The following is a 13,068-nucleotide window of genomic DNA, read 5'->3' as shown; positions in this document are numbered from 1 at the left end:
TAATTCTATGGAGTCAATGTATAAAATAAAACTAGATATACTTCCCAAAAAGTCAACAAATCTGAACTGCATAATTTATGAAATCCACAAATCTGATCTGTATTATATTTGAATAATTTCCATCTTTTTTTCTGTTTTTGTTCTAAAAGGTAGAAAGAAGATTTAAAATTTAAAAGTCAAAGAAAGGCCTTTCCCATGAAATACAATTATCAAAGAAAAAAAGTTTAGATATTTCTTTGCAGTAGATAAACATCAAATGTCCTTTTGTAAAAGTATAGTGCAATGCAAAGCCATGTCAAGGATTTTTACAGCAAGTTATATACACATAAATTTCTTGGCAAGTAATAATTTAATAACTGGCAATGACCTATCTTAGAATATTTTAAAAATATTTAACAAATAACTTATTCAATTATTTCATGACTATCTGGAGGTGGAATTAACTGCAAAACTTGAATTTCAGTATCCAAAAGTCATCTTATACTTTTTAACAGGGAAAAGGTTATTTTTTAAACCCATGACTGCTAACCAATCAACAGTCACAACAGTATTTTATATATTGCTCAACTAAAGTAATAATTAAATCATTCCTAAAACTAGAGATATGCCTAGTATTCTTTCCTTTAGTGTTTCTCAGAGTATAATCTGTGGACCAATTATGTAGAAGAAATTTTGGGAGTGAGGGCTGGAATCTGAAATTTTTTTTTTTGTCTTTTCATCTTTTCAAAGCCGCACCCACGGCACATAGAGGTTCCCAGGCTAGGGGTCCAATCAGAGCTGTAGCTGCTGGAATTCACCAGAGCCACAGTAATGTGGGATCCGAGCCACGTCTGTGACCTACACCACGGCTCATGGCAATGCCGGATCCCCAACCCCCTGAGCGAGGCCAGGGATGGAACCCATGTCCTCACGGTTCCTAGTTGGATTCGTTAACCACTGAGCCATGATGGGAACTCCGTGGAATCTGAATTTTTAATACGTACTCTAGGTGACTCTTAAGTACTCTAAAATTTGATAAGCGTTTCATCATACTACCACAAGGGAAAGACTGGTATAGTTTGTACTTCTGGGAGGAATGTAAAAAGAAATATTCATATATATATATTTAATGAAAAATATCAAAACCATTTGTTTAATGCATTTAAGAACACTTTTTTTTAAAAAAATTACTGGGTAGATATGTCAAGATGTGAAAATCTGGCATTGAGACATTGGCAGTTGTAATTACTTGTGAGTGAGAGTGTGGTTCTAAGGCATACAGTAATTTTTTAATTTTAAGGATATTGGATTTTCTGAATGTTAAATAAGACAAAATATAATTCAGCACCCAGAATGAATCTGAAGGGTTCTCAATGTGATATGCCAGACCACTTAGGTGATAAATGAGTTTACCTAAACTCCTAACTCCTTCATTCAGCAAATATTTAGAAGTATTTATTGTGTCCCAGTACTAAGCTGCACCAATAAACCAAAGAAACAAAGCTCCTCACTGGCACATAGCCCACATTCTAAATAGTACACTATAAACAAATAAACAAGCTAAGTGCTATGGAAAAAACAGTTTAAAAATAGGAGGATATGTGGGTTAAAATGAAGGTGGGAGAAGAAAACTGCAATTTTTTTTTTTTTGTCTTTTTGCTATTTCTTGGGCTGCTCCCACAGCATATGGAGGTTCCCAGGCTAGGGATCTAATCAGAGCTGTAGCCACTGGTCTACGCCAGAGCCACAGCAACGCGGGATCCGAGCCGCATCTGCAACCTACACCGCAGCTCACGGCAACGCCGGATCCTTAACCCACTGAGCAAGGCCAGGGACTGAACCCAAAACCTCATGGTTCCTAGTCGGATTCATTAACCACTGCGCCACAACGGGAACTCCAAAAATAGCAATTTTTAAAGGGTGATCAGGGTAGACCCTATTGAGACAGTATTACTGAGCAAAGACTTAAAAGAATCTGCAGCTGCTGGCTCTGGAGCTACCTAGACAATGAAAAACATTCCAGGCAAAAGAACAACCAGAAGTTCCAGTCATGACTCAGCAGTCAAAGAACCTGACTAGTATCCATGAGGATGTGGGTTCCATCCCTGGCCTCACTCAGTGGGTTAAGGATCTGGCATTGCAGTGAGCTGTGGTGTAGGTCACAGATGGGGCTTGGATCCCAAGATGCTGTGGCTGTGGCATAGGCTGGCAGCTGCAGTTCCAATTCAGCCCCATCCTGGGAACCTCCAAATGCCATGGGTGCAGCCCTAAAAAAAAAAAAAAAAGAGAGAGAGAGAGAGAAGAGAAGAAGAAGAAGAACCAAATCACAGGCCCACAGATGGGAGGATAACTGTCCAAGGAAGAGCGAAGATGCCCAGTGACACCAGCGAGTAAAAAATAATGGAAAATGAGCTCTGAGAGGTAATAAATGGGTGTGGGTGGGTAAGGGGAAGGTTTTTTGGCTTAAAATGTGAGGAGTTCCCACCGTGAGGCAGTGGGTCAAAGATCCGGCCCTGTCACTGCAGCAGCTTGGGTTGCTGCAGTAGTGCGTTCCACCTCTGGCCCACGAACTTTCATATGCTGTGTGTGTGGCCTGAGGGGAAAAAAATCTGAGAGAAATACAGAACCATTACAGAGTTTTTAGCAGAGAAACATCATGATCTACTCTGTAGTGAACAGAGAAAGGGCAAGGGGGATAGATATCAGAAAAGAGACCAGTCCAGTAAAGTAGTGTAAGAAATAATAGGAGTTTAACTAGGGTAGATCCCAATTAAAAAGGCAAATCTAAATTAGCAATACTCTAGAGAACTGAGTTCCTAAAAGGCCTAGGGATATATTCCTAGTAAATGTAGGAATGTATGAATGTTCTTACCATAAAGCACAGACTAACTTTACACTGATTCTAGACCACCTCCAGCACCAGCTCCCAAGGGGCTCCTTATTGCTGTCAAAACTGGATTCGAAACTCAATTCTAAAAGTTTTCTATCATTTAATACTTACACAATTTCTCTTATGAGAATTTATGCCCAAGGGCTCAAAAATACAAACAGCATTACCATATGAAGCTGCAATCTAAAAAAGAATGAACAAAGCATTAATATTTAGGAAAAGAGAAAATAAAGATAACCTCCTTTTCACCACAATGAATAACATGATTACATACAATATAATCTTAGAGTATTCATGGTTTATTCCCTTCCATACATATAACTGGACCTAAGAATCTTTTCTCTATTATAAAATTTAGCAGGCTTTGGAGTTCCTGTGGTGGCACAGCAGAAACAAATTTGACCAGGAACAATGAGGTTGTGGGTTCGATCCCTGGCTTCACTCAGTGAGTTGAGGATCTAGCATTGCTGTGAGCTGTGGTGTAGGTCACAGATGCAGCTAGTATCTGGTGTTGCTGTGGCTGTGGCATAGGCCGGCAGCTATAGCTCCAATTTGACCCCTAGCCTAGGAACTTCCATATGCCTCGGGTGCAGCCCTAAAAAGACAAAAGACAAAAAAAAAATTTAGCAGGCTTTATTTTACATACACAAGGGTGACCTATTCAAAGAAATCCATCCTTTCCTATAAAGATTTCATTTTTAAACACAGAAACCATTCTATTAACAAAGACACATTTCAACTTTACACCTGTCAGAAACTATAAGCCAGTGAAAATTTTAAAAAAAAATAAGTAGAAAAAAATCAAAGATAACAGGTATTAAAAATTATATCAAATAAAATGATATTAACTACACCATCAAACAAAAATACCAATTGTGAACAACATGTAGAAGAGGGAATGGAGAAAATGGACTACGGAGAAGCCAGAGAGATACACACTCCAAGTGGAGGAGAAACAGCTGAAGTAGGCATCTCCAGCGGACTTAAGCGAGGGACTTGGGGGCCAAGAGGACTTTGTTCCAGGTCACATACCTGATGAGAAGAAACATAAATCCCTCTGTTCCTAGGAGCTACCAAAGCCTGTTTTCCAATAATTCCTAGAATGCCAGTTCCCAGTTTATCCTCCTTTTGGCAAGAGGGAATCAACTACAGGGAACAGACCAAAAAACAACTCTTCTGACACTTCTGGATCTACAGGTTAACCTGTAAAGCTAAATGAGGTATACATGCTTTTTAAAGCCAGCCAAAAAAAGATGTACTGTAATTTCAGGGCACTCTCATGCAAAAAAATTGATTTTGTTAATGAATATCTAACATTCTTTCTGAGATAAAGCTTTTATTCTGTAATGGTAGGGGGAGAGCTACTTAAAATGCCTGGCTGAGGTAATACCTTGAGAAAAAGTGTTATAAATGATCACGCTCAATATGTCAATGAATGAATGAACAATTCTAACTGTTAACACAAAGTCATAAATGTGAGTGCAATCATCACAGGACTGGGGATAAAGGAAATAAAAGATGATGGCAATAAAAGACAATGAATCAGAGATATCATAGCTTTGGCTTCTTTACCATCAACCAGATGAGGAAAAGGAGAAACATGGTTATGAACACCAAAGTCTTTTATATTAAAAAAAAAAGAAAAACTTTGCCCCCAGAGAATCCATTTATTGTGATTATTACCAGTACATAAATAACTTTTTTCATATTTTTAGGGCCACACCCGCAGTATATGGAGGTTTTCAGGCTAGGGGTCGAACTGGAGCTGTAGCTACCAGCTTACACCACAGTCACACCAATGTCAGATCCAAGTCACATCTGCGACCTACACCACAGCTCAAGGCAATGCCAGATCCATAACCCACTGAGCAAGGCCAGGCATCAAACCTGCGTCCTCATGGATACTAGTCAGATTCACTGCACTGAGCCACAACAGGGACACCCACAAACATAATTTTTTTTAAATACCTATCTGGAGTTCCCTTGTGGTGCAGTGGGTTAATAAAGATCCAGCATTGTCACTACAGTGGTTTGGGTCACTGCTGTGGCACCGGTTTGATCCCTGGTCCTGGAATCTCCATATGCCACAGGCGAGGCCAAAAAGGAAAAAAAAAAAAATGCATCTCTAGGCAGGTGAAAAGCTACCATGCTCAGCATAAGGAGATGAGCAATAAAAAATTAATGAGAGAAATCTAATACTCCCGGTGCTTTCTAAAGAGTAAGCACTCAGAGTTCCCGTCGTGGCTCAGTGGTTAACGAATCCAACTAGGAACCATGAGGTTGCAGGTTCGGTCCCTGCCCTCGCTCAGTGGGTTAACAATCCGGCATTGCCGTGAGCTGTGGTGTAGGTTGCAGCTGCAGCTCAGATCCCGTGCTACTGTGGCTCTGACGTAGGCTGGTGGCTACAGCTCCAATTCGACCCCTAGCCTGGGAACCTCCATATGCCGCAGGAGCAGCCCAAGAAATAGCAAAAAGACAAAAAAAATAAATAAAATAAAGAGTAAGCACTACTGAAGTTCCCTTCATGGCTCAGCAGTTAACGAGCCAGACAAGGATCCATGAGGATGCAGGTTCAATCCCTGTCCTCACTCAGTGGGTTAAGGATCTGGCATTGCCCTCAGTTGTGGTGTAGGTCACAGACAAGGCTCAGATCTGGTGTTGCTATGGCTGTGGCGTAGGACGGCAGCTGTAGTTCCAATCTGACCCCTAACCTGGTAGCCTGGGAATTTCCATATGCTGTGAGTACGGCCCTAAAAAGAGTAAGCACTACTTAGGGGAAAAAAACTGGGCGGGGTGTGGAGGATCAGAAAAGCAATAAATAAGTATCAGAAAACATCAGGAGTTCCCAATGTGGCTCAGCAGTTACAAAACTGACCAATAGCCATGAGGATGTCAGTTCAATCTCCGGCTTCACTCAGTGGGTTAAGGATCAAGTGTTGCCACAAACTGTGGTGTAGGTCACAGATTCAGCTAGGATCCAGCATTACTATGGCTATGGTAGGCCAGCAGCTGCAGCTCCAATTCAACCCCTAGCCTGGGAACTTCCATATGCCCTAAGGTATGGCCAGAAAAAGGGGGAAAAAAAAAAAACACCAGGGAGTGCAGTGTTTTAATACTATATCAGTTTTATCATTGGATTGTCATATAGTGGCACATTTATACAAGTATTAAAGCCTGATACAAAGAGCAGAGTAGGACAATAAAAATGGTATAATAATCATAATGAATATTCTAATTTAACATATCCTTGATAATATTTGTTATTACTCAGTAAAGAACAATCTCTAGAATACTAAGACTTTAAATTATTGTAATTATTACAGGAAAAATAATTTTTATATTCCCACAGAGACATTTATCAACTCTGCCATACGACACTGGCCTCAATCAATTGCTAAAATATACAGCAGATATGCTACATTTACTTTATACAGAACCAAAATTTCATGGATATAATGCTTGAATTTTGGAGGAAGAAACATATGATGGAATTTGAATTATTTTAAAATAAATCCTCTGTTTAAAGTCTGAATGAACTTCAACATTCTTCAAACAAAAAATAAACTTTTATTAAATTAACAGAAACTTTACAAAGAATGAAAATATAATATTAGATGCTAGCAATTTGCTACATTTTTTTATAAAAATTTGATGTTATAATTTGGTAAAGAGATAGAATACACTAGGTATAGAAGATAAAAGTTCCTTGTTATTAGCATAATAGCTGCTAGAATTATCAACTGGCAGAGTAACACATGGGGTTGTGAAGCCTACAGATCTTTTAAGACAGTTTATATATGTAGAACAATTATCACTTAGTTTCATGGTCCTTTATAATTTGTATACAATCTATCACTTTACCTACTCCGATTAATAGCCATCTAAGCAAGGTCTATTAATTAGAAAGCGTAGGTAAGCTTTGTATAAAACGATAAGAATATTCTGAGATTGTTAAATACATTAAAAGATGACATTTAATTAAGTAAATAAATCCCTTACTCTTCCATGTTGGTTAGAACACTCCACACAGCTGACTTGGATGTTTCCATGCTTAGCACCAGGAATGATCTGCACACATTCAAAGTCATTTGCCAAAATAACAATATCACAGCCTGATCCATATGCCTAAAAAGAAAAGTTTTACATTATATAAGATATGTAACTTGAGAATTATCATCAGTTTCTTACTTTTTGTTGCCATTGTAAAGGATACTATGACACATTAAACAAAAGTAGTTAATGTAAGAATATTAAAAATATAAATTTCCAATTCAGAAAATTACAAGTCAAATGAAAATCATGGGGGTGATGACACCCCATAAATCATTCTGTTTAGAATTTCTTTCTGAAGCTCATCTCAGTAATAAACCCTAAATAATAAGAACTCCATCTGAAAGTAACAAGGCATTGAAGGCTGCAATTGTGGTTCCAGGGTTCAAACCAGGCTTGAAGAAGATCAAGATAGAAATCAAATGTATTTTCCAACATAATTCCACATGGCTTAAAGAGCTAGTTAGATAGACATTAAACCCCTGAGGCAGAACTACATGCACTAAGGCAGATGCTAAACATACTCAACTGCCTAAGTGAATCCATGACGACGCCTGCCTACCCCGTCCCCTCAACGTTACCAGGCAGGAGAGAGTGAGGAAAGCAACCCAACTCTGTCTCTCCTCTTTCTCCTCTTCTTTTTTTCTCTCCCCCTCCCTCTCTCTCTCACTCACTCTCACACAAACACACACAGACACATACATTAAATAAAAATAAACTAATTTATATAAAAAGTGGCAAATATTTAGTCTGGAAAATAAAACACAAAATTAATTTCCTGGAAAATTCCCTTGTTCAACATAACTATAATAAGTAAAACCACATATTTCTTCCTATTGTTACACTTCTTGGTATATGCTATTCCTGTTTTGCAACTTTGTGAATTTTATGATGACATAAGGGACAGAGGGTGGGGACATTTTTCTCTTTCGTCCAAATTCAACTTATGATGAAATATTCAAAACAACCTAATAATGTAATTCTCAAATGAAAAAGCCCCATAAAAAGCAACATGAATATAAAATCTATAGGTGGCATTTTTTCCCCACTATTTCTACAGCCTTAAGCAATATGGTCATGCCCTACAAAATACAGAAGTCCAATAGCCGCCTGACATGTGATAACATCTAAGTCAGTGAGGTCCATCTAATGGCTAATGAAAGAGGGAACTGAAGATAAAGACCAGAGAAGAAAACAAACACTACTTCTAACTGGTCATCAAAATTTCCAAGGCACTGCCAAAATCCTACTCTAACTATTATAAACTATCTTCAAAAAGCTCCCCAAATGAAAGACAAAGACAGAATTTTCAGCAAAGGAAATACAGAAAAAAAATCACTCCCAGGAGGAAATAACCACTTATATTCTTACAGACAATGCAGATTTGCTATACTATGCATTTGAGAAAGTTAAACTGAACAGAAATACTGAAATGTGTCACCATGCTAATCTTTACAATTATATTATTTAAAAACAAAAATACTGTCATTACCATTATATATAGAAAGATTCAAATTTATTTGCCCAAGATGCTATACAGCTAGTAAGTGGAAGACGTTCAGACTCAAGTCCTTAGAATTCTAGTGCTCCTTCTTCTACATTACATGTCAAAGAGACAAAAAATATTCCAGCTGAATATTAGAACACTTGTTTCTCTAAAGATGGGCTACCCGGAGCAATTGATGATATAGGCATATAGGCTCTTACTTCTCAGTCACTGGAAAGGATTTTCACTCCTCCCGAAATAGCCATCATTGTCTGACCTTTTCCAGAGGTACCACACTCCTCAGCATTAGGAAATCTTGCCATTTTTCTGAACAGCAATAGTTCTCAAACATGGCTGCATCAAAATTAGGGAACTTGTTAAAAATACAGATTGCTTGGTTCCACCCCAGAATTACTGAATCAGAATCTTCATGGATAAAAGAATTTGGCAATATCTATTAAAATTTTAAATATAATATACCCTTTGATTAAACAAGTCCCTATTTTACTATAAGCGTACTTACAAAGGGGGAGGGATAGTCGCTGCCTCATTACTTAAAGCAGCAAAAGCTGAAAATAATCATACCATCTATAAGTAGGGAAATAGTTTAAAAAATGACTAAATAACCATACAGTGGAATAAAAGTTTAGAGACCACTGATCTAGAATGGTCTCAAGGAGTTCTCCTCGTGCCTCAGCGGAAATGAATCTGACTAGCATCCATGAGGACGCAGGTTCAATCCCTGGCCTCGGTCAGTGGGTTAAGAATCCAGAGTTGCCTTGAGCTGTGGCATAGCTCGCAGATGCAGCTCGGATCCCGTGTTGCTATGGCTGTGGCATAGGCCGGCAGCAACAAATCCAATTCGACTCCTAGCCTGAGAACCTCCATATGCCACTGGTGCGGACCTAAAAAGACCAAAAAAAAAAAAACTATTTGGGCTCATTTTCCAGCCTAATCGTATCATGGATTTAGAAGACCTACCAGAAGGGAATCTACCAAAGCCTTCCTTAATAATTTACCATATACTGAATACCTTCTATTATCAGGCAGTCTGCTAGGGTCTTTACGAACATATCTCCTAGGCTCCCTTTTAAAGATGGACAGAAACTGAGGTCCAGAAAGAAGTTAACTTGTCCAAGTTCACAGAGTGAGGATCTGTTTGCTTCATAATCAAGTTCCTACTCTTCCTACTGCATCACCCCAACTCCACTCCATTAAGATGTCTTATTAGTGCTAGAAGGCTCATGTTCAACTCTGTAATCTCGAGTAATTTCCCACAGCACCTAGCTCAGAGTAAGTGCTCAGTAAAGACAAGCAGCTGAGAAGGTTTACACAAAATCTGTAACTACTCAAGATATTTCCATTCTCAATTTTAGGTCAAATGCAATTTGTTCCATTCTTCTTTCTCAGAATTATTTGACCAGAGTGAGAATTTACAGTGCAGGAGGAAAAGCAGGCACTCATTGAGACCACAAGCAAATGCTAAAATGACCCCAGAGAATACAGGATTCAGGCTCCTTTGTACTAGGTAAATAAGTATCTCTAGCTTAGCTGAGTATAACTACTACACATGTGGTAGAGAGGCCACAGGATCATCACAGGGAAACACGAAAAGGGGCACTAAGCCTTTTCTGGAACAAATGGAATTTCTAAGCCAAGTTCTTCTTCCCTAGGGTTTCTGGCAGAACCAGCCCTGTGACAGCACCATATACCAGTGTCCTGCACTCTGAACAGTACTGACCTATAAGCATTTTATCTCCAAGTCAAGCATATGGTTTGGCCCAAACACACAAATGAAATCCAAGGAAAGAGGAAGAGTCTTAGAAAAACATCTTTTCCTTCTATTCATGTGGCAATTTCTTCTAAGGAAGGACTGAGCTGTCTTTATGATGATAAAGAATTAATAGCTAGCTGACAATTTATAACTAAGGTAAGTCTTACTTTTACCTTACTTTGGAGACCAAATTCACCCTGTTAAGAAAAAGAAAAGTAGTCTCTACGTTGAGCACTGAAACTAAGTTTTCAACCTGGCTGAAGTTTTCAACTGGAGTCTAATGCATGTAAATCACAGATGGTCTCAGGTCGTCTCTGAAGTCCTGAAAAATATACTTAAAGTCACGTGAATGTGCCTGTTTTTCCTGGGTCCACAGATCTCAGTAGTTTGTCTAAAATAATCTCTCCCTTAGACAAAGTGTGTCATATTATTCCAAAATAATTATGTGGGAACTAAAAACCTGAGTATTGTTATTACCAAGATTCTTTTCTATGTTTTTAGTTGGGATATCCAAAATTTCATTAGGAGAGCTGTGTCAATTAGTTGAGGCTAAAAAACAAGCTGACCCTCTTGTTTCACCTTATTAAAATGTTACACTTGAAAAGATTTAAGTATCATTTTCTAGTCATAAAGTACTCTGAAATAACATAATATCATGATCATTATTAAAAAAAAAACTGTTGCCTTCTCTAGAGGGTTGAATGTCATTGTGACCTGAATAGGCATAACACACTCAATGTCTTCGCTAACTTTAGTTTATATATACTAATTGCCCTGACTATATTATTTTCAGAAAAGCAAACAACTAATACTTATATCCCAAACAATGCTCTAATTTCTCAGATTTCCTTTACATCTTTTTTTGTCTTTTTTTTTTTTTTCTGTCTTTTTGCTATTTCTTGGGCTGCTCCCGCGGCATATGGAGGTTCTCAGGCTAGGGGTCGAATTGGAGTTGTAGCCGATGGCCTACACCAGAGCCACAGCAACGTGGGATCTGAGCCAAGTCTGCAACCTACACCACAGCTCACGGCAACGTCAGATCCTTAACCCACTGAACAAGGCCCAGGATCGAACCTGCAACCTAGTCGGATTCGTTAACCACTGAGCCATGATGGGAACTCCTTGAAATCTTACATAATCTTATACAGTAAAGAAGTATTTTTAATCTTATACAAACATGATATTTCCTATGAGAAAGAGATTACAATACAAGCAGATTAACTATACCAGCACTTTCTATGAAGTAGTTGGATGGTTTAACATCAGCACTTATAGGGTCCAATTTTGACATCACTGACAACTGCTAACAGATGTGGCTAAATTTAAAAAAGAAAAGCACTGGAGTTCCTGATGTGGCTCAGCGGGTTAAGAAACCAACTAGTATCCAGGAGGATGCAGGTTCAATCCCTGGCCTCACTCAGTGGATTCAAGGATTAGGTGTTGCCGCGAGCTACAGTACAGACTGCAGACTCTGCTTGGATCTGGCATTGCTGTGGCTGTGGCATAGGCCAGCAGTTGCAGTTCTGATTTGACCGCTAGCCTGGGAACTTCCATATGCTGCAGGTGCAGCCATTAAAAAAAAAAAGCACTCATGATTAAGAGGTACTCAACAGGTTGAAGAGGTTGGACTAATTTCAAAAGGTGTAGTCTAATTTAATAAGAATATTCTACAAGAGTGTTACTGTTAAGCTTCCACCTCTTCCTGAGAGTTCTGATTCATGTAAATATAGGGCACATGTTATTAAAAGTTACAAAAATAATTACAAGAAAGAGGTGCCATTTAGTGAAAGCCTACTGGGTAACAGATGTTCTACTATGCATTCCACACTCCTAGTCTGTCTTTCAAGACTGCAATAATCCTTACGTGGGTTAGTAATCCCTCTTTAATGTAAGGAAATGGAAGCCCTATGATTTAATCAACGTTCTAAATCACAGGCAAATACATGTTGGCATGCAAATTTGGATCTCTTTCTACTGTTTTTATACACTTCACTAATGGCTATCTTCTATCATTTTGGCTTCTAGTGTTTAAATTTTTGTTCTTCTTATTGGTTAATTACATAAATTCATTTAAATTCTTCATTTCTTCCATAATCTCTGATCTACAGACAAAAAGCGAAAGAGAATACAGAGTTGTCTGGCCTTTAACAGTCACCGGTTGTACCATGTTATCTTCAGGAAGTATCTTAAGAGGTCAGTGTTGACATATGGAAAAAAAAAAAATCTTACAGCCAAGAAAACAAAGCACAGATTAATAAAAATTTTCCAATACAATGTCCTTTCCATCTCATTCATCTAATTAAATTTCCTGTTTATGATGCTCTCAGAATTAAAAATTAACTTCTAAAATGGACCAATAGTTTGCCTGATTGAAAGCTGAATGGATCCTTTATTAATAAGCTAGAACTTTCATAAATTACTTATACCTTAATTTATTAAAATTAAATGTTTAATTTTAATATTTTCAGTGACAAGAATTTTTTTAAGAAAGAAAATAAAGCATGTACTAAATTTAAAAACTAAATGGGAGCTCCTGTTGTGGCTCAGCAGTAACAAACCCAGTTGCATCCATGAGGACGTGGGTTAGATCCCCGTCCTTGCTCAGTGGTTTAAGGATCTGGCCTTGAGGTGAGCTGCGGTGTAGATCACAAACACAGCTTGGATCCCATATTGCTGTGGCTGTGGTGCAGGTCGGCAGCTGTAGCTCTGATCCGACCCCTAGCCTGGGATCGAACTTCCATATGCCCACAGGTGTAACTCTGAAAAGCAAAAGAAGAAAGAAAAAAAAGAAAGAAAGAAAAGGAAGAAAACGAAGTCACCTTCTTAGCCTTGACCACCGCCACTCATACCCAAGGAGCAATCACGTAAGTTATCTATGAGCCCTTCCTG

At 38.3% G+C, this 13,068-nt stretch overlaps 1 protein-coding gene across 2 annotated transcripts in view; it reads right to left on the bottom strand.

Moving 5' to 3' along the window:
• Positions 1-13,068, bottom strand: part of DMXL2 (Dmx like 2) — a 161,625-nt gene that overhangs the window by 117,405 nt on the left and 31,152 nt on the right. For both annotated transcript variants that reach the window (XM_047766346.1, XM_047766347.1), the window contains exons 2-3: positions 6,869-6,994; positions 2,981-3,052 (exon numbers count right to left, since the gene is read on the bottom strand). In XM_047766346.1, the coding sequence (XP_047622302.1) occupies positions 2,981-3,052; positions 6,869-6,994 (198 nt within the window). The remainder of the gene's footprint in view (positions 1-2,980; positions 3,053-6,868; positions 6,995-13,068) is intronic.

The sequence above is a fragment of the Phacochoerus africanus genome, chromosome 2 (assembly GCF_016906955.1).
Source record: "Phacochoerus africanus isolate WHEZ1 chromosome 2, ROS_Pafr_v1, whole genome shotgun sequence".
Classification (NCBI taxonomy): Eukaryota; Metazoa; Chordata; class Mammalia; order Artiodactyla; family Suidae; genus Phacochoerus; species Phacochoerus africanus.
This window is presented reverse-complemented; position numbering and strand designations above follow the sequence as displayed.